The 22,637-nt window shown below is 42.7% G+C and overlaps 1 protein-coding gene across 1 annotated transcript; it reads left to right on the forward strand.

The window, feature by feature from the left end:
- The first annotated feature begins 2,953 nt into the window (after positions 1-2,953).
- Positions 2,954-20,200, forward strand: lrig2 (leucine-rich repeats and immunoglobulin-like domains 2). The gene is made up of 18 exons (XM_068594130.1): positions 2,954-3,617; positions 4,412-4,486; positions 5,338-5,472; positions 5,878-6,021; positions 6,207-6,350; positions 6,595-6,738; positions 7,040-7,183; positions 9,169-9,249; positions 9,524-9,595; positions 9,782-9,850; positions 11,785-11,948; positions 12,819-13,130; positions 13,270-13,551; positions 14,069-14,509; positions 14,969-15,121; positions 15,638-15,778; positions 16,450-16,728; positions 17,426-20,200. Exons 1-18 carry the CDS (start codon positions 3,430-3,432, stop codon positions 17,659-17,661), a joined length of 3,204 nt encoding a protein of 1,067 aa, XP_068450231.1. The 5' UTR covers positions 2,954-3,429; the 3' UTR covers positions 17,662-20,200.
- The last annotated feature ends 2,437 nt before the right edge of the window (positions 20,201-22,637 follow it).

Below are 22,637 nucleotides of genomic sequence, written 5' to 3' on the forward strand. Positions count from 1 at the left end.
AATCTACATGTATGAAGTACATGATACATGCAAGTGCATACTGTATATCCTCATATCTATTAATTTATATTAATTAGATACTCTTTGGGCTTGTTTTGAATCTACTTAGATGCAAGAATTATTTTGGCAAGATCTCATTTGATGATGCATTCCATTAGGCCTAATGCCAGCAGGCACATTCAAAGAAATATAATTGGATTGATTGAGGCGATGAGGCACTTCAAATTAGCCGTTACATTATCCCAACACATGCGCATTTAATTTGTCTGCGACGCTTCGCCACGCTTCTGTCCTGCCTTCACAGCAGTCACGGTGTTGGATTTTGCATCGATTATGCTCTTAACTTCCTCGTACGCCGTAGCGACGCTCTCCTGCTCCTCTGTGAAGAAGAAATATGCTTTATCTGATCTTAGTTGACGCGTTGCAGCGTTTGAAGGTCTAGGATTCTGTATTTCCTGTTTGTAAATTGAGACAAGAGCATCTGTTGAGACACGCATTTGCCGCTCAAGTGCAGGAAAGTGCAAAAGCAAAATGCACTTTTAAACTCAGGAATAATCGAACAGTTTAAGGGTTGTTGCTGCTGCTGATTGGTTTTCTCACTCCCACCTGTGGTCAACCTTACACAGGCCTGGAGGCTGCACCTACCACCCAAAGGGTGAAGCCCAGAGACACCCCAACCTATAATAAGAATAACAGTGTTGGAGGTGGGCGTGGCAGAGGCTCATCAGAAGAGTGGGAACACCTGGGTTCATTAGCAACACATGGGCTTAAAGGTCATCTGGTCTCAGTTGGTGTCTGTTGCCCTGAGACACCCATTTGTCTCTTTCTTTTCGATTATGGTTTGTCTCACCACTACACAACATTACACACACACACTTGTAATGAAGACCCTCCATTACCTTTCATTAAAATGATTGGCGTATAAACTAATGATGCGCCCTTTTGTGTCCAGCAATAAAAGGTAGATTTTTGTGACGCGGGTTAGGGTTAGGGTTACACATGGTGTCGTTATGATGACTGTTTTACATTTATTGTCCACTTGGTGGGGCAGTTGAGCAAATAAAGCCTCATAAAGCTTCAGCCCATGAGCGAACCAATTTGATGGAAAGCTTTAACGCTTCAGGAAGCTTCATCTCCCCGTCACTAGTATAAACTGCTTCTTCATACAGTCAAATAAAACGCAACATATTCAGGTTATTTACCTCTGTTGTGTCTCCTCTCCAGGGTGTTCCAGCTAAAAGAGTCCCCAGGGTGACTGAGCACAAACTAACTGTTCCGGGAGATACCACGTGATAATTAGTAGAGGTTTTTTTTTTTTGATTTGTTGTGAAGTTGATTTCCCTCTTTTTGGCTTTATATGATCTCTGTGTGACACCAATAGAGATCATGCAGATTAGTGATATTAGGGGATATGAATGTATATAAATATATGTATTATCATGTCGGAAATGTGTGTTCAGGAGGGGCAGAGTTACTTGGGTTCATTGCTGCAGGGACCACATGCTGCTGTCGGACACCATGAAGGTCCCGTTTGTCTTAATGTTGCTGAAATAAAAACCTAGTTGGCTTCCTACTTCTGAAATCCAGCTGCTATATGGCCATCCTAACAACACTCATGCATTCACCTCCACTGCTGAAAGTATACTCCACATGCCATTTCTAGATCAAATTGTGTTTTATGCTACCTAAATTTAAAAAAAAAGGTTTTTATTAACTGGTTGGTTGAGCATATTCCCCTTTTTTTATCATGGCCATGCAGCCCGGCTCGTGACAAGAGTAATGAATGACTGGGATTGCTTAGTTTTTAAGTCTATTCATTGTTTTTCATGCAGTCCCTACACGGTACACCTTTTAAGATGAAAATATAAATCCTAACAGCATACTATTCCTTCAGCCCTCATAATGTATTTGTTTAAACTTGATTTCACTCTTTGTTTCATTTTCTGTACTTTATTTGCCTTGTATTTCATTGTTGTGCTGAAATGTTATATTTTCTCCTAAGTGTAAACATTTGTCATTTTGTTTTGAAAGCTGCTGCATGAATACAGTTGACAATATTACAAGTTTTTTGTTCTAAAAATAACAATTCTGATAACACAATCAGATTGTTTCTTCATTTCAAAAGGGCAGTTCATCACCTCTCGACTGGACTACTGCAACAGCATCCTGTACGGCACATCCACCACAATCGTCTACAAACTACATTTCATGCAGAACTCAGCTGCCCGTCTCTTCTCCCACTCAGTGATCACATCACCCCAGTGCTCCAAAATCTCCACTGGCTCCCCATAGAGCAAAAAATACACTTCAAGATTCTCCTCATCACCTACAAATCCCTTCATAAACTTGCCCCTCCATACCTGTCTGACCTCCAGACACCAACCTCCATACTCCCCCTACTCTGTCCAAGCATCCACCTGGGGGGACGGGGCCTTCTCCATCGCTGCCCTCTCTCCTCCTGCACCGCTGACATTCTCCATCACTTTCAAAAGAGCCCTTAATACCCATTTATTTAAGTCTGCTTTTAACCTGCGATACTAGTTTTTTTAATTGTGTTTTTCACTATTGATATCTTTCTTGTTTTATTGCTGCTTCTATTGTTTGTCTTTACCATGTAAAGTGCCTTGAGCACCTTTTAAAGCGCTGTACAAATAACATGTATTAGTATTTATATAACACATACATTTTCAATGTGTTTTTTCCTCCATAATATGAAATTAACTTTTAAGTCTTGAAATCTCAAAAGGCATAAAATAAAGCGGCAATGACCACCGATAACCACAAGGATGTGAAACGCTAATGCACTTCCGGGCAATTCTGAAAACTAAAAGGTTACCATGAAAACATATCGAACGGATATCCAATCAAATTGCTGCAACAGTTTGGCAGGTTTGCGTACGGACCAATAGAATAACTGTTCACATGCTGGGGGAAAAGGGGGCGGGATCAAGGATATCCAATGCCACCAACTCAATGCGCTTTGTTGTTCTTGTGGGACAGAAAGACGGATAAAATAATAGTTCAACTCGGAGCAAACAACCGGTGTCTTTGAGCAAAGACACCGTTTTACACGACTCGGTATAATAAAACGCGGAGTTTTGCCGATGTCGTGTGCTCAGTATTAAGCGTAGCGTCGATCCGGGACAGTGTCCGCGGTCCAGATTTGGAGCGGAAGAAATTCACAGGGAAGAAGGGGGAGACGTTTCTGCTGGGATGCCTCGCGCAACTTGGGAAAAACGTGTATTTTACGGGTCCGGCTCCAGTCGAGGCACTACAAACCTGACGTATGTGTCCGTGTGACTGATATCGAATTACGGGAATCGATTTGATGGTGTTTTTGTGTGTGTTTTTTTAGCAGTTAACGTGCCAGTTTAGCGAGTTAGCAACGTAGCTAACGTTACGTAGCCCCCGGTGGGGAAGACGTTTAAAATGGCGGAGGGTTGGCCCGTTCCTTCGGCCCTTGTTTTCATGCTGCTGAGTTTGAGTGCCCGGGCTGTGGGGTCTTGTCCTGCTCCGTGCTCATGCTCAAATGGACAAAATGAGGTCCGGGTCCTGGACTGCAACAGGAAAAGGCTGTCGACGGCTCCCGTGGACCCACCGGACGGGATAACCCAAGTGTAAGTGCACAAATGTGTGAGACGCAAGTGTGTGGGATTCACTGACTCCACTGCTCAGATTTGTTGCTCAATGCATCATAACGTACCAAGTCATCTTAATTCATAATGTTAAGTTAATTACCGAACAGTTGTTTTTTTCTTATTTTGATGATAATGGCATCACTAAGGCATTTATAATGATGTCTATAACATGCTAATTATTTTTTCCAGTCCTTTAATAAACTGACTGAACTACAGTATATACACACCATCGAACTTTGTCTTCAGTTGCCAGTTTATTAGGTACACCTAACTAGTTAAAACCAATGCAATTACCCATTGAGGTGCTGACTTTTATTTCAAGCCACTTTGGAGGTAGTGTCTTGTGGTGCTGTTGATTTCTATTGCATTCTTTCTGATATTTAGTCTCCTTTTTTGTATTATAGTGCAAAACCTCTCTTTATGTAATACAATTCAAGAGTAACAGTATCACAACCTTTTCTTAAACTGTTTCAACAAAAACAGAATATTATTACCATCATACTAGTAACATTTGTTGCTAGGCTGTTGCATAGAAGTTTGTAGTTTCAGCTCGGTGTCGTTAATAATCTGACAACTGAACATAAATATCAAACGATGTTCAGTGTCTTCATCGTCTGGGAATGTGTTGTATAATCTATGATCTGCCCGACGCTGAAAGGATTTTAATCTTCTTTATTTAATGTGCGCTTTTCAATTATTCTGCAGCAGATTTTTTTTCTTCCAGCTTCAGTCTTTTTAATGTGACACTAATGTTACGTGGAATTTCTTTTCAGCACCATGAATCACAATGAACTGACCGTTGTCCCCTTCCTTGGAGATGTGTCGTCAAATATCACCTCGCTTTCACTGTGAGTATAAAATACCTGTCAAGTTTTCTAGCCTCTCCTGTCACAACTCACACAAACACATAAAGCAGCATCGAGTTTCTTTATATAAAGACATGCCTCCTTTTATGTCTTTTTTTCTTTACGTTCTCTTCTCTTCTCAAAAAAAAAAAAGACGGTTCAACTTTTATTTGCCAAGATAAACACAGACATCTAATTTGTTGTGTGTTTTAGACCCTTTAGGAAGAATTGGAAGGGTTTAATCTTTTGATGCCTTGTTATGCTTTGTATACAAATACACTAAAGCCAAAACATTGGTAAGGTACCATTAGGTATTGTCTTTTGTAACTCGGCAACAGATATGAGTCTTTCCTCATGTTTATATGATTTGTGTAGTATAGACATAAAGTAGCACTCAGAAAGGAGGCACTGATTCATACTGATAGTGAGTACTTGTGGCAGTGGAGCCGCTCTATTCTATTCAGTTCTATGTTTACGTGTGATTACACGTGTGCGTTCCGCGTCACGCTTTAGCAGCACGCCAGTAGAACGCATAGCTGAGAGAGATAACAACATGTCAGCTGTTTGGAGGAATTTCACACTTGCTCCTCCAACAAGTTCCACTACTATTAAGTGTCTAAGATTAACTGTCTCTCGACATTTTGTTTGACAAAGAAGGAAAGCGATGGCCAAGTCTATGTTGTCTTACACTTAAGAGTGGTCCCACTCGGTTCTAACAACAGTGAAGCAAACCGCTTATTAATTACACTGATATCGGATCGGTTTTCTGTATCTGCCTATACCCAAAGGCCAGGTGTGGGAAGAAAAAAAAAAGTTTAAAACTAATACCTGTTATATTTTTTCATATGATTCAGAGTCCACAATCGGATCTCAGAACTTTTGATGCATCAGCTGCAGCCATACCTTTCCTTGGAGACACTGGACCTCTCATCCAACTCAATCTCAGAGCTCAAAGTCGGGTCTTTCCCCTCCATGCAGTTGAAATATCTGTAAGTAATCATCTTCATTTAACTTTTTTTTCCATCAGGAATACATTAACTTTAGGAACAGACTGACGCTACACATTTCTGCACATGTATTGTATTTTAATAACAGAAAACATACAGAATCTTATCTAATGTTGTTGGACACTTGTCATACCAGTACACCAGTCTACTACCATAGAGTGAATAATAGTAATAAAAAAAAGGGAGAATGGGCTCCGTACTTAATGCAAAAGTAAGATGACAGCATTTTTGCTGAGCACAAAAGTCACCGTGTTTTGATACGTTTGACTTTGCTCTGTAGTTACATCGGTGTTATGTAAACGTCCACATACGATAAGATGCTTACTCACCAAACAGTCTTCTCCTTCTTGATTTTGGCTCTAATGTTTCTGCTCTTTTATTTCAAAGGAATTTGAGTAATAACAAGATCAGCATCCTCGAGCCTGGCTGCTTTGAAAACATCTCCAGCTCCCTGCTGGTGCTGAAGCTGAACAGGAACAGATTAGTTGTGCTGCCATCCAAAGTCTTCAAACTTCCACAGCTTCAGTTCCTGTAAGTATCAAATGATGTGTTTTGTTGCAAAACTCAAATTAATTTGTCAAGAATTTAACAGTCGATATTTGCCAGACAAGTCTTTGGATTAAAGCCGAATGAATTTGGTGTGAATCCAATGTCTCTGGTTTCTTTGGTTGTAAATGTACTTCGTTGAAGGAAGCTGGTCTTCACTCTGATTGCAGTGAAATGAAGCGTAACAAGATCAAGATCGTGGACAGTCTCACATTCAAAGGGATGGAATCACTGAGGTCACTGAAGATGCAGAGGAACGGCATCACTAAGCTCATGGATGGAGCCTTTTTTGGACTTAACAACATTGAAGAACTGTAAGTACGGTGTTGTAGATTCTTTATAGTCACATTGAACAGTTGGTTAAGAAATTGTCGAACATTGTAAAAAACAAAACCTACAGAGATTACTATAAATGCACAAATGTTGGTTGGGAAAACACAAAAGTAGGAGGAAACCTCACAACTTATTCAGTATTTTTTTTTGCAGCTGTCAAAACAATTCATGCAATTACAGTTGTTTTTTGTTTATGCCAATTTGTTTCTTCCATCTGTGCCTCAGAGAGCTGGAGCACAACAACCTAACGGAGGTCAACAAAGGCTGGCTGTATGGACTGCGCATGCTGCGCGTCTTGCGGGTCAGCCAGAATGCTGTCGGCGTCATCCGACCAGACGCCTGGGAGTTCTGCCAAAAGCTGGAGGAACTGTGAGTGTGTTTGCTTCATAGCTTGAATCCCCACGCAGCGAAGAGTCCCCACTTTCTTTCACAGCCCCGGGCTCTGAAATGCATTCGCTGTGCTCAGAGGACTTACTGTTATCTTGCTGCAGTACTGTTTGTGTCTGGGGCTCATTCAGTGTTGTCTTGCCTCTGGTGAATGTACTGTATCCTTATTTTCCTTTTCACAATTATGTGAAAATGCCTAATTTTGGAGTATTATTCTCGTATGTGCAGCACAAGAATGGTGTTAAATACGTAATATTGCTCTTGTCTGTTTGTTTTTGTGCAGAGACTTGTCCTTCAATCATCTGACGAGACTGGAGGAGACGGCTTTCGTAGGATTGGGTCTCCTGGAGACCCTGAACCTCGGAGAAAACTCCATCAGCCACTTGGGAGAGGGAGTGTTCAGTGGCCTGGCAAGTCTGCGCACCCTGTAAGTGCTACTCAGCTAAATCCATCCAAAATATGTGTGACCTAGAGGCTCTAACCGGTGTAATATTGCGCAGTATACGCAATTTAACCCTCCTGACATGTTCTTGGCTCTGTGCATTCCCATGAAGGCTGCTCACTACAGTAGGTCTGGATTTGTTTCACTCTTCATGTGTAGTTCTCGCCCCATCTTTAATACATTTCACAAGTAACCCTAAGTAGCAGTAGAAATTGTCTGCGTCCTCTAATATTGTCTTTGTTGCGGTCATATCCTGTTGGTCATTAGTCTTATGTTTAGTCTTAGATCTGTGTGTTATTTCCACAGAATCTACTTCTCATGGTTTGTGTCCTCTCCGTGGCCATCATTTTCATATCAAAAGAGTTGAAACCTAAAAAGTATACTGGAGAGTTCTGCTCAGTCACAGGAGAAGGGAGCTTTATTACCCAGCGCAAACACATCGAAATGGAATATTTGAGAGGCAATGCACTCTCAGTGCAGCGTCCATGAGAGCCATGTATTGTATAGAAGGTTGTTGTAATATTGTGCGTGGGAGAGAGTAAACTGGTCTCCACACTGAGCCAGGAGGCTAAGAGATAAAGGTTGATACAATCTTTTTGTTTGTGTGGCTAGAGCAAGACTCCTCCTGGTCTGGGATTTCAGTTTGTTTGTTTTTTAATATTTCATCACGCAGGCTTAAAATAATATCGGCGTATACGACGCTCAACGCTTCAGAGTTTACGGAGCGTATCGAGCAATAACGCAGCAGCTCCGGTGATGTTCTTTCATTCGATATTGTGCACTGCACCACTTTATTAAGTTAATGGGAGTTGAACTTTTACAATAACGTCCTGCTACATTAATATCAGGGCCATGAAAATACATTACGTGGTTCCGCAGCGTTATAAGTCTGCTGCTTCACCTTGTTAGCATTCACAATGTGGAAGCGTGCCGTGTCGATCCCGGAGCGAATTTAAAGAGCAAGAAAAGAGCAGACTAACGAGTCTCGTAAACCTTTAAATTCAGAATTGATGCCTCATCCGATTGGCCTCTCATAGAGACCACCGATCAAACTATTTAGAACAATGTCGGCTGAATACGTTTGGTGGCCGATCGATATGAGCACTTGGGACAAGATGGAAATGCGGCAATAAACTTCAGCCAAGTCAACAGAAAAAAATAGATAAATGGCAAGATTTATTTCAGAAATCGAAAATGGACAGATTTAGTGCTTCGACACGCGCCAATGCTCGTTGAGACAATGGATTGCCAGAGTAAAAGGAAAGCACTTTTACGATGAAATACTTTATTTCACATAATTCTTTTTATTTCTCCGGGTCCTTAGCGGTTAACGGGTGTCTGCTATCGAAAGCTAAACAAACCAAAACTGACGCGTCTATTCTGAGCTACATTAACACCACAGCAGCTTTGAAACTGCTTTTCTAGCTCAGAATATCAACATAATTGAGTAAGTGTGTCTCCTTCCCCACACATTTACCTGCGAGGTCAAGACATGTTGTTCGGAGAGAGGAAGTCGTGAAGTCGTTGTACGCCGCGCACACTTCCGCGTGAGCCACCGAGCTGCAACGATAACAGGGTTATATTCGGGAGTTCGACCATCCTCGGAGCTTTTCATGTGAGACGGGGAATTGGAGAGCGCCGAGGTTCTTTTCAGAGGTGGCCAAGCATGAGAAAAGAGAAACAAAAGAGCCTGTAACCATCTGATGGACACAGTGCTCTTCTGTGTTTCCAGTGAACTGTCCCACTGCTAAACAGAGCCAATTAATTTCTCCTCGTCGAAAACCGCAGGGGCAGCGAACTGTAACGCGCTGTGGAAGTACGGTGTCTCAGATTGTTAGCCTCTTATGTGAGAGTCACTGGCACCGACAGCCACAGCGCAGACACTGTGGATCTCTTTACATCGATGTGTTGTTTCTTTCAGAGTGTTTCATATCTTAAAATGTCTTTTTTTTTTTCTTTTTTCCCCCCAGAGATATCCGCAATAATGAAATCTCCTGGGCCATTGAGGACTCCGTTGGTTTGTTTGATGGCATGAAGAGGCTAAACACACTGTGAGGACACTCGCATTGTACACACACATACACAGATGGGAATGCTGATGGATTTTCTATTTAATATATGATATGCTTTTGTAAAATATCTTGTAGTCTTTGACAAATATAAGCAGGTGCATCTTTAATTCAGTTGCAGTGAGAAAGACTTTTTGATAAACTAATGCTTTAATCAGAAGGTATTTCTCTTGGTTATTAAAACTGGCATTGATAGGCTGGTGAAATGTCTACATTTTCTTTATTTTTACTGATATGAAATATTTCTATTTTACAGAATCATACAGCGGAACAAAATCAAATCAATCACAAAGAAAGCGTTTGATGGCCTGGAGGAGCTGGAGCACCTGTGAGTAAAGCCGCTGCTCACCGCGAGTTCCCCACACAGTTACACTCTTGTCTCAGAAGGATTTCTTGTTATTACTGAATGATTAAAGACGGCAGGCTTGTTGTTGTTGTTGTTGTTATGCTTGGGAAATAGGATGCCAAATGACATCATAGGTGTGTCTAATCTATATTTCTGTCCACTCTGCAGGGACCTCAGCAAGAACGGCATCATGTCGATACACCCCGAGGCGTTGTCCCATATGAAGCTCAAAGTGTTGTGAGTACACGCTGAAGGAATCTTACAGCGCTCATAAACCGCGTTCGGAAGCCGGCTTTCCCCCTTGTGTTATTGTTTCTTCGACTCGTGTAACAATGTGGCTTTCATTAAAAAGGAATTATAATGATTAAGGACATGATTAGAATTTAAATTGCCATTACGTAGCTGGATGAAGAAGATGAAGTGTGGCAAGTTGTTGGCTGACTGCAGCTTTAGTAATGACCGGATGAGATCCAACTTTACTTTTACTTTTCACCCCGTTTTGTTTTTGGTGAATATTTCTTTTTTAAATGTGTGTTATGCGCTGAGTCATTGGATCGTCGTCTCATCAAATTGTTGTGTAGTTGTTGCCGCAGTTGGTCAAGCAGAGATTTTTGATTGCGTTGCTGAGTAGCAAGCAGCAGCTTCATTAGGACGACTGTCTCTCCTCCCCGTGAGAGAAGACAGTGGAAATGTTAATGTGGCCTTTTTTGAGCTTTCAAGCTTAAGGTCGCCTCTCAAGCAGAGGCTAACGAAATGCCCCAGCAGCTGTTAAACTCTGACTATGTACCATGACAGACGTTATATCCTGTTATTCATTCAGTCTGCTGCTTTAATAGAAAATAACACTATTTTCCCGCCTGGTGGATAAAGTGTCTTTGCCTGATCACTGAGCTACTGGCACATAATAGTTACACCCTTTTAATAAAGATGTATTTGAGGCTCACGGGTAATGGAACATGGTTGTAGAGGCGAGGTTAACAGTTAAGCCATTATCCTGTCTTTATTAAGATAATTAAATGGTTGTTTTCACGCCTGTAACTTGCTTCGCGTTGGTTGTTTTTTTTGTCTCTTGCTGACTGGTTAGAAACGGAGAACCCTGGTGTATGATAGTGGTCATGCTGTTGAGATCATTAAATGACCCTCTTCTATCTAATGAATTTGAGAATTGGCAACGGTTTTAAATGGCTGTGTTTCATCGCTTGTTGTCTGTATTGTATTTGTTGTTGTCTAGTGGGATTGTGTTGGTTATGTGTTTGCACAAAACTGCAGTAAAGCCTTGACACACTGAGGGTGTGGTTTTCGTGCACAATTGAAATGTCAATTTATGTTTTTTATACAGATTTTTGTCACTAATATTGTCACAAAGATTGTCGTAAATCAACCAATCAAGACCTGTAATGATCAGGAAAACTTTATTAATCCTTTCAACCTAAACAAAGCAGCGCATACCGGATCACTCCTACTGTTCTTACCTTTCAAAATAAAAGCCGTACACATATACACTGTTTAGCGGAAGGGAACTCGAATTCGCTCTGAGCATTTCACTACAAGGAAACTCAATGAAATAGTTTAGCTTTGGCAATACTACAAGTCACCTCAGGCAGACTGCCAGACGCCGCTTCAGGCCAAAAGATCCTGGTAGTTGGTCGTCTGCTTGGGTGAATCTACTCAAACCTTTTATTGAAAGTGTGGTATGAATAGTTTTCGTGCAAAATATCCGTCCGTCCCCCGGTGTGTTAAGGCTTTTAGTTCGGCAATGCGTTCCTCTGGGTTTAGAGGAACAGGGCTATTCTTTTTAACAAAATCTTGTCGTGTTACAAGGCACCTGAGCTCTGTTTTCTTGATACTTAGTATAATAAATACACAGTAACTCTTGGTCACTCAGTTACTCAAGCAGCACTTAATATGTTCTCACTGTAGATGACTGACTCTTTATATTATTTAGGTTACTTGAACCATCATTTCAACGTAGTAACTTCAGGTTTTGCATCTCTAAAAAGGGTAAATCCCATTCTGAAATGTTCCTAAACTCATCCTGTAAATCCATAAATTCATATTCATTTGTTCGGTTGGGTTCATCGCATCCTTTTTTTTTCATCTGTCCACCAGATTCCAACTAATTTCACAATGACTCATCTCACGCTTCCCCTCCATTACCTTTGTGTTCTCAGCGTCCTGAACACGAGCAGCCTGCTGTGTGACTGTCACATGCAGTGGCTCGGGCCCTGGCTGACTGTCAGCCAGTTCCAGCCGTCTGTGTCCGCTGTCTGTGCTCATCCCGCCAGCCTACTCGGCCACAATGTCCTGTCCATCAGCCCGGAAGAGTTTGTTTGTGGTCAGTCTCTGTCTCTATGTCTCTATGTCTCTGTGTTTCTGTGTCTCTGTGTTTTCTTTACACTGTTCCAGTCCGATCCAGTATAGGCACTGGAGAATATTTGTTGATGTAAGTCAGGAAGGGGAATTTTGGGATGGTTGTGTCGTAGATTGTTAACATTATTTTTGCTTGGTCCCAATACAAGCTCGGTGTTGGAATCACCAGAGGTCCCGCGATACGATATTATCACGATACTTCAGTCCCGGTACGATATTATCGCGATACATTAAGTATTGTGATATATTGCAATTTTTTTTTAAACTTTTAAAACTGTCAACATATTTCATCGAATAAGATAAAGTTTTCAGTCTGTTCATCTCACTTCAATCATTTTTATTGCAACAAAATGGGACAAACTGACCAACACCTTCCTAAATGTTGCACCTGACAAACTGAACTTTTTGTATTACAGTCCACATCTGCGTCACTCAAGCTGGATGTGCCGGAGAAAGGGGCGGGGCTTATCTCTGTGGTTTATCTCCGAGCAAATAGTTTTCATTTCTGCCATCCACCATGAAAATAACCACTATTTCTGCTTTATACTTGTTGTGGAAATCACCAAAGAAGCCTGATCATCACACGTGCTCGATAACGTCCCATAATTGATTACATAAAAGATCAATACCTGGCTTCCGTGTATCCATACAATATATTGCCACACCAACTATCGCGATGCTATGCTGTAGTAGAATAGAAGCCCAGGCCTACCACAGTGTTGCTCTTCTTGTACTCTTCCAACTAATAACTTCCATTTCATTGACGAGTTCTGCTGTAGAAATGTGGATTTTCTAAATAACAATCTAATAAAAACGCCTGGTGTCCCCGCCACAGATGATTTCCCGAAGCCTCGGATCACAACTCACCCGGAGACGTACGTGGCGATGCGGGGGAACAACGTGACCCTGAGCTGCGTCGCGTCCAGCAGCAGCGACTCGCCGATGGCAACAGCTTGGCGGAAGGACGGGGAGGTGCTGTATGACGCGGAGGTGCAAAACTACGCCCAGTACCAGGAGGGAGAGCTGATCTACACCACCGTGCTGCACCTCCTCAACGCCAACTTCACTGATGAGGGGCGCTACCAGTGCGTGGTCTCCAATCACTTCGGCTCCAACTACTCCAACAGGGCCAAGCTCACTGTGAATGGTAAAAGAATATGTTTGATATCAGGCTCATGAGATTTTCTCTTGCGTTTTTTTTTTAATTTTCCCAAAGCTGTAAGCGGCTGGCACATCATTGTCTCTATATTTTCTAGCTGTCTAATGATAATGTCTTATTTCTTCAGAGCTGCCATCGTTTCTTAAGACTCCCATGGATCTTACGATCCGAACTGGGACCATGGCCAGGCTGGAGTGCGCCGCTGAAGGCCATCCATCGCCCCAGATTGCTTGGCAGAAGGACGGCGGCACCGACTTCCCGGCTGCCCGGGAGCGCAGGATGCATGTGATGCCAGACGATGACATCTTCTTCATCGCTAACGTGAAGACGGAAGACATGGGAGTGTACAGCTGTACTGCGCAAAACGCAGCTGGCAGCCTGTCTGCAAACGCTACTCTCACCGTGCTGGGTGAGTCACCCGTCTGATCCACAGATATCACAGATGTTTTTACGACCGGGGTGAAGTCAGCGGAGTTACTCTGCTCAAATTGGCTGCTCCTGGTTGTCTGTCACCCATTACACATCTTATTTTTGTTTTTCTTCCAGTTTTTACCTCACGACAATAGAAGCACAAACCTTATTATGTCCCACGGGGAATACTTAAATCTGGCGTTTCTGACAACGATTACGTCACAGCTCTTAATGAGAAGCCCTTGAGCAAAATGAGCGCCCAAAACATTACGAGGTTTACGGCATTAGAGGGCAAAGATACTCACTCAGTCACTCACACCCATAGAAAAACCCCATGATCCTCCTGGCAGAGATAATAGTAACTATATTCCTAAGACTTTTATTTGCTTGTTTATAATGAATGACGCCCAAGGCTTAAACATTAGCACTAACAAACTTCTCCAAATAACCAACTGGACCTCGCAAACGTTACGAATGTCCTTGACCGTCTTGACTAAATCCAAATCCTCTTCCAGAAACTCCCTCCTTCATGCGGCCGCTGGAGGACAGAACGGTGGCGCGTGGCGAGACCGCCGTGCTGCAGTGTATAGCCGGGGGCAGCCCGGCCCCCCGCCTCAACTGGACCAAAGACGACGGGCCTCTGCTCCTCACCGAGCGCCACTTCTTCGCCGCGGCCAATCAGCTCCTCATCATCGTCGACGCCGGTCCCGTCGACGCCGGGAAGTACACCTGCATCATGTCCAACACTCTGGGAACGGAACGCGGCCACATCTACTTGAGCGTCTCGCCGTCGCCCAACTGCGACATCGGCGCGGGATACGACCAGGACGGCTGGACCACCGTGGGCATCGTGGTGATCGTGGTGGTGTGTTGCGTGGTCGGAACCTCGCTGGTCTGGGTCATCGTCATCTATCACATGCGCAGGAAAAGCGAGGACTACAGTATCAGCAACACAGGTCAGCAGTTTGGACACATAAACGTCTGTGATATGAAATAAATGATCCAGTAATGGTGGCGGTTTAGCAACCATGAGGGACGGATCTTTGTTGTGAGGATGAGACAGGAGGATTAAAATAGCCAGTTTTAGGCCTGGAGAAGTTTTGGAAAAACTAATGGTCATGGAAATGAGCTTGTATGTTACCTGTACGATGGAGTTTATGTGGTTCAGTTAAGAAAAATTGACTTTGGTTCAACAATACTTAAATGTTCGCGTCAGTGTTGTGTTGGTATTTGCGTGGGATGTCAGTCTCATTTTTGTATTTTTTATTTGTTCATGCATACACAGAGGTCGAAGAGAAAGTGGTCATGACAATGTGTCTCGCTCGTAGCATGGGGAAAGTGTTGGAAATGTATGCTCGTGTAAAATGTGTATGAACCCTGTTCACAGAACTCAATAGCGCGTCTGTCTGTTCCAGATGAGTTGAATCTGCCAGCAGACATCCCCAGCTACTTGTCCTCTCAGGGTACGTTGTCAGAGCCTCAGGAAGGCTACAGCAACTCTGAGGCCGGCAGCCACCAGCAGCTCATGCCGCCGCTCTCCAATGGATACGTCCATAAAGGCACAGATGGCGAGTATTCCTCCTTTTAGATTTGTTGAATTCCACAATTTTTCTCGTGATCCATAATAATGAATGAATAAATGAATAATCAATTCATAAGATCCATAAAAATGTTCTTTATCGTGATGAAAAAGCCATTACGGCGCCATCTTGGCAGAATAAGTGTTTTTCTTGAGCGACATGAACACACACAATTCTCATAGTAATCATCTTTGAGCTTCACGTAGGAAGGTGTTCTCTGCTCTCATCACTGTACGCTGGTTTGCTTTGAGTTTGCATTTTGATCACAAGAAAACAAAGGTTGTTGTGTCAACATCACATCATTATACGCCGACACACAACGATCCAGCACCGCCTCTCTCAAATCACTTCAACTGACATGGAAGAACAAGACAAAAACACACATTTCTTCAAATGAAATGCAGCTTCCTTGATCTTCTTTTTTCTTGATTCAAGAAAAGGTTTTTGACATTCCCGTGCCCAGATCCTTTTTGAAATTCGACACTGACTATTTTCGTGTCCCAGGTGTGTGTTATGGAGACGCGGCACACGAGGTGGAAACCGAGGGCAGCGGCTTGCTGCACTGCAGGGTCGGCTCGCTGTTCACCGGCCGGAGCAGCTTCCACCCCGGAGAGCCCCGCGAGGGAACAGCTGGACTCCCCGCAGGTCAGTGTCATCGACATACAAGCAGCGCTGTGTTTTATTAGTGTGCAGGTCTTTTTCATAGGAAACTATATCATTTCTTTTTTTTTTATTTAATCACATTTGAACTCAGGGAATTGGAGATTATATCAGAGAAAAATGCATACGGCTCCAAATAATCAGGTCAGGATGCTGGGAACAGCTGCAGCGATACGAGCGTAGATGCATATGTTATTTTCTCATAATGTGCTCACAGAAAACACATATAACCATAATTACCTTATTCATTTTTCACCTTCCATACACAAAAAATGTTTGTTTGCGAAACAGAATCTTGAACAGCTAAATAAAATAAATTTGATGAGGGGAAATAAAAAAAAAAGTAATAGCATTACAGTTATGTTTTATTTGACTTTTTATATGCAGATCTCCAACGGTGTGAAGTTAGAAATCAAAGTATGAAGGAAGATCTGAAGAAAGGCTTTTAAAAGAAATGTATGAAAGCATTGAATTTGATGGTATTTGTTTGACATTTAATAAATATATGGAGAGAATAATCAACAAGTGATGAAGTGCGCTTGAGGTCTGCAAACATCCCCCTGACTGAGTCTTAAAATGAAGCCGCGCTCTCAGGATGCAGAAGGAACGGTAACGCTCATACGAGATGCCCATTCTCTCTCTCTCGCTCTCGCCAGGTGGCGGCCCGGCTCCGCTGGTCATCTGCTCCGACTGCTACGACAACGCCAACATCTACTCTCGCACGCGGGAGTACTGCCCCTACGCCTACCTGGGCGAGGACGAGCCGCTGGACAAGAGCCCGCAGGGCCCGAAGGACGGCTTCAGTGAGCAGGCCCAGCACGAGGACCGGGCGCAGGAGGGCCTCCTGGACTCCTCCTCCTCCTCTTCCTCCTCCTTCCTCGCCCCGCAGGACAGAAGGCAGAGCGGCCACACTCCCCCGGAGCACTACTCTAACGGTGAGACATTTCCCCTGTTAGAGCACGGTGACGACACCCCTCCCCTCTTGTCTCGGTGCCGATTATCATGTCCGACCTGCTGAGGTGTTTTTGGGATAACGTGTTTCAGCCTCCTCCTGTATGTAGCGACAGAAATCAACATATAAAAAAAAACCCTCCGTAAACATTTTCTTCCCTATCTTGTAGCCGTTATAAATGTCGCAGAAGCTGAGGCAGGTTCGCGCCTGGCTTTCCTTTTTAAAAAAAATGTAAAGTAGAAACACTGAGGACGGTGATTTACTGATTTACTGATTTCCCATCGAACGGAGAAACTCACAGGATGGTATTCGTTAGAGATATTGATCTTCCGGATATGATCTGTGTAGATGCATGCAGGCTTGTTATGAAGGTTGTTCAGGTTGATCGTAGAACTTGCAGGAAACAGCTGACATTGTGTTCTCTGTGGAGAGGAGAAACAACTGTGGAAACGTAAGACAATAACCAGCTCCGTACGTGTGCTTTATAAATAGTCAAAAGGAGAAAGGGCTGAAATGACTCATTTTCACTGCATGAAGAGTGTAAAAAAGCTTTAAATTGCTTGTTGTGTTAAACCAACACTCTAAACTCTTAAAGGTTTTCAAGTTACCTGAATTTGAATCAGTAAAGAAGTCGCAACTAATACGTCGGCGTCTAATACACTTCTGCTGTATTTCCTTAGATTTCCTCAGCCGGTCGTTCTGGGGAGAAGGGGAAGGTCCGTCCACGAGACCCCAACCAGGCGCGTCGCAGCACCCAGTGACGGTGCACAGGACGCCGCCTCTGACTGCCGCCGCCGCCGCCGGGGCGGAGGGGCGGAGCGACGCCGAGGCGGACTGTTTTCCCAGCCGATGCACACGGGACCACAGAAGTGCCTCTACCAGGACTAACCCTCAAGAGCATCCGGCTCCCACATAGGCCCTTGCACTACACCCCCACCTTCTGCCTCTTGACTCCCCTTTGCTGCACACCACCACCACCACCACCACCACCACCCTGCCCCTCCACCCACTACCTCCAAAGAGACTCCTCACATTCTGCCAAAGATGCTCTCTTGTTGTATGTTTACATTCCCCTTTTCACTCAAGAGGACATGCAAACGTTCTCCACTGCGGGGAGGCCGCCGTGTCGGACCGGAGAAATGGGCAAGTGATTCGAATTACCTCCGCCTCTGCAGGACCCCTTTCCCCGCGACCCTCCTCCTCCTCCTCCATCCACATCCTCCACTCTTCTTCAATCTCTTTCTAGAGAAAAGCTATGAATGTATGCTTTAAAGAGCCACGTCGGACGCCGCCGCCGCCGCGAGAGAACGCCGAGACGCTGTGGAGTCTTTACAAGCTCTGTCCTCCTCCTCCGTCCTCCTCCGTCCTCCTCCGTCCTCCTCCGTCCCCGCCGCTGGCAGTTTTCTCTCATCATTCCCGGTACGGACACCCGTCGGAGCAGCTTACATGACGAGAAATGACAAAAACGGCAGTTCCCCCCCCCCCCCCTCCCCAGGAAGGGAGGTTTAAACGGGCGACAATTGTAGTTCCCTGACCAGCAGGTTGTGGTTGTCGATACATTCCCACAGCCGACGATGCCGTGTGGTACGTCGTTCTGCAAATCCCAGAGACATTGACACCAAAATGTGGTGTATATTATGAATATATATATATATCTATATATGTATATGTATATATATATATATATGTATATGTATATATATGTGCATATATATGTATATGTGTAGCCTATATCCTCTTTATCCGACCTTGTTTTTTGTCCTATGTCAATTGCTAATTCCTTCATTTCATGTCTTCGTAAATGACGAGCAGTTTGGGGAGGAAGCGTAATGTTTTTTTGTTTTTTTTTGCACACGTGACAATCATGGTTTTGCTGGCTGTTTTTTAAGGGTCGTCTATCAGATTGCCCTTTTTTTTTTTTTTGAACATTTAACAAGCATTCTCGGTAACCTCCGTCAGGTGACATTATGGCGCGTGTGGTAAACATTATTATGCAGTGTGCATGCCGTTTCACATTGTGAGGATTTGTCATCACAGTTTTATCTCAAAACGTTCCTGATCCTTCTGCAGATATTCCTTTAGTCTAGGTTTTCACTCGGGACTGTGAAAAAAAGAGAATGTATTGTTTTGTGTGTATGTACATAAGGCCGGTGATCTATTAGCGTCCTGCTCGTCCGCTTGAGACACAAGCTGCAGTCGTTTTTAAGCTTATTCACGTCGACGCGGCATTTGTTACCTGTTTGTTCAGGTAACCAAACGCCTCTTCTTGAGGTGATGTTATTTTGCTCCTGACTGAATTTTTTTTTTAGCCAACTATAAGTAAGTTGCTTTGAAGATTTTAAACATTTAAACGCCTCATGTAAAAGAACGTGGCCTTGTTTAATCGAGTTCAATGAGTTTCCCTCAACAAAACAAACAAATCCTCTTGATTATTGCACTACAAAGATGCCGTCGGTTTAGAAAATGAACCCTCCAGCTGCTGGTTTATCCGGCTCACCACCAGGTTTTTTTTTTAAATATATATATACATATATATAAAACTGTCCTCGAAATGTTAGGATCCTTTTTTCTTTTTTTTTGGAGGATGTAGTTTGTCTACTTTTGAATTGACAGGTGCTCCAAGTATTTTGTGTGCACCGGTTGCTGCCCGCGGAGGGAAAGACGACACCTTTCTAAAAACCGTTTCATCCAAACCTTCACGGAGGTCGGCTTCATTCCAGGACCGTTCCCTTTTTTTAAGTTTCAAACCGGCCGAGCGACGTTTGTCGTCGTCTCTTCCGTGACGTTGATAATCGGTACTTCTACATTCTGATTCGCCCCTTTTTCCCTCGCGATGCTGAGAAGCGAATGTGTGGCGGCTTAAAGTCGCGAAATGTCACGATGGTAACGCGAGTTATTGTTGCGTCGTGTCACTGCTGCTCCGAGTTGACTCCATGTACGTTTTGTCTCCTGGTACGTGCGGATATGGAAGCAGATCTTTGGTGTCTTGATGTTTTTTTTCCCTGACTGTTGGCTAATCTCATCCCCTCCTCCTGCTCTTCCTCCTCATCCTCCTTTTGAGCGATTTTGAGCGACTCAGTCCAGGACCTGCGGTGATAAGTCATCCTTATGGAGCTACTTGTCGAGGAGGGGGCGGCATGCATCGATTCACTGTTCAATATTTTCTGCCGACACAGCAAAACACAACGTGCATCAGCATTGTTTCATCTTTCCCAACGTCCTTCATGACTTTATACCAAAGTTAAGCAGTAAATGCTCTGGCAATATCCAATGCTGCTTTTTTTTTATAAACCTTTTTGTTGTTGTATCGTTGACATTTTTGCATTTTGTCTTCAGTCTTATTATTTTTGTTTAACTTTGTTTACCTGTACGTCCTGTAAAGCATGTCTAAAGAGCCCGTTTTTTTGGTTACGTAGCCATTACTCTGACATTAAACATGAATTCTGATAACTCTGCTGGGGTTGTGCTCGTCTTCCTCAACGCTGAAAAAGGTCGAAATAGGATCGTTTCATCATTTCCTTCTGGATTGTTCTCACTGTGACATATTTTTAACTTTAGTTCCAAAGACATTGAGTCCACAATGACGTGAAAGAGAGCTGGAGGCAGGAAGTGCTCACACTCTTGAAGCACATATTTAGTTTTTGTCACGTTTGAGCAAACATCGAGATGGTTCATTTCCTGTTGGACGATTCATAAAAGTCGATTTCTGTGTTGAGCTTAAAGAAAAATGGAAGAAAAAGTTCTTGCAGGACTTTGATGGAGGCCTCCTGTAATTCCAGGGAGAGTCTTAACCGGCCACACGCGGTTTCTGGAGCACAAAGATGGATCGATTTAAAAAAGGCCAAGCCATCTTTAATCTGGATTTAGTCGTGTCAAGCACGCACAAAGCCCACTAATATGTATGAGCTTTAAAAAAAACAAACACTGTTGGTCCATCTTAAGTCTTTGGTGTAATACAAAATACATAATTTCTTAAAAAGTCCCACGAAACCTTCGCCGACTCGTTGGACACCAGTTGAGTCGGCATGTGCGTAAAAGCTCTCTGGATCCGATACATCTGTAGTTCATCATCCTCCAGAAGGAGATGCATTATTCAGCCCGTGCGTCTCTGTATTTACACGCGGACCTCGAATGCATCGCAGCCGGAGAACAGCAACTCCTGCTGCTGCAGTTCATAAATACTACAATGTGTTTCTCCCCGCGTCCTCTCGGAAAGTTAATTAACTTCGACTACAGGGCGATGACATATGAGTCAACACGGCCGAATAGTCAGAATCCATCACGCTGTATCAGAGGAAGGACGGAGAGTGCAAGGTTTTTTTTTTCTTCTTTTTCTGGGGCAAAAAGGCAAACTGTGCATCATTTATAACATGCTGTGAAAAACAGCCATGCAGTAATCTCCTCGGATGAAGTGACATTTACAAACGCGCAATTAAATCCCACTTAAAGACACGGCTTCAGTTCGGCCTGATGGTGGCGCGCTCGTCCCAAACCAACAGGAAGAAGCTCTTCTGTCTGCGTGTGGCGCTCGGGCCAGAAAACCTGGAAGGTGGACGCATGTGAGAGTTTTTACATATTAAAAAAAAAAAAAAAGTAAAATGTTCTGCAGCAGACCTACACACACACACGCACACACACGCACACACACACGCACACACACACGTATATAATTTTTTTCCGCCCTGTTTTCTCTCGTGGGACTAATAATGGATTTCAAATAAAAATTAAGGATTTAAATTACATTTTATATATATATATATATATATATATATATATATATATATATATATATATATATATGTATATATGTATATTAATGGAATTTAAATCCATTTAAAAAAAAATCTATTATATATAAATATTAATCTAATTTAAATCCCTTATTTTTTATTCGAAATCCATTACTAGTCCCACAAAGGGAAATAATTAAAAATAATAATAATGACTGAGTAACACTCATTAGATCTCACGCACGGACAAAGTGTGTGCGTGTGTGTGTGTGTGTGTGTGTGTGTGTGTGTGTGTGTGTGTGTGTCAGTAGGTGGCGCTGTGGAGACGCGTATTCTCCACACGTTCAACCGACATGATTGTCCTCTGCAAGGATTCCTGCCTCACTGTGTGCACATTAAGTGTGTTAATGAGGTGTAATTTGTTCTGCACGCTTATTATTAGGATTACATGCTCTGTATTTGTATTTAGTCTTACTTGTTACACATATTCTACCTCATATGCAAGCCATGTTTTTGTTTAATTTCTCTCTCTCTCTCTCTCTCTCTCTCTCTCTCTCTCTCTCTCTCTCTCTCTCTCTCTCTATATATATATATATATATATATATATATATATATATATATATATGTATATATATATATATATATATATATATATATATATATATATATATATATATATATATATATAAATAATCGCATATAAACAGGGACTAAAATAACAATACATAACAGTGAGCATTACTGGATTCATACGGTGTATATATATATATGTATATAATATATATATATTTCTATTATATATTTAATCGATATATATATATATATATATATATATATATATATATATATATATATATATATATATATATATATATATATATATATATATATAAATAATCGCATATAAACAGGGACTAAAATAACAATACATAACAGTGAGCATTACTGGATTCATACGGTGTAATTATTATTTTATTTTTTTCATGTAGTACCGCAGTCCACCGGAAGGGGTCGCCCGCGTGAGGCGTCTTCAAAACGCCGCCGCGGCTGCTTGAGCGTAAAAAAAGAAAAAGAAAAAAGAAAAAGGGGCGTTCCGGGAGCTTTTGGCAGCGGCTCTCCCGGCGGTGCCAGGTGTGTTCAAACCTGTAGCGGACAAAACGC

The sequence above is a fragment of the Clinocottus analis genome, unplaced genomic scaffold, assembly GCF_023055335.1.
Source record: "Clinocottus analis isolate CAN_PGR_092001 unplaced genomic scaffold, fCliAna1.0.p SCAF_3, whole genome shotgun sequence".
Classification (NCBI taxonomy): domain Eukaryota; kingdom Metazoa; phylum Chordata; class Actinopteri; order Perciformes; family Cottidae; genus Clinocottus; species Clinocottus analis.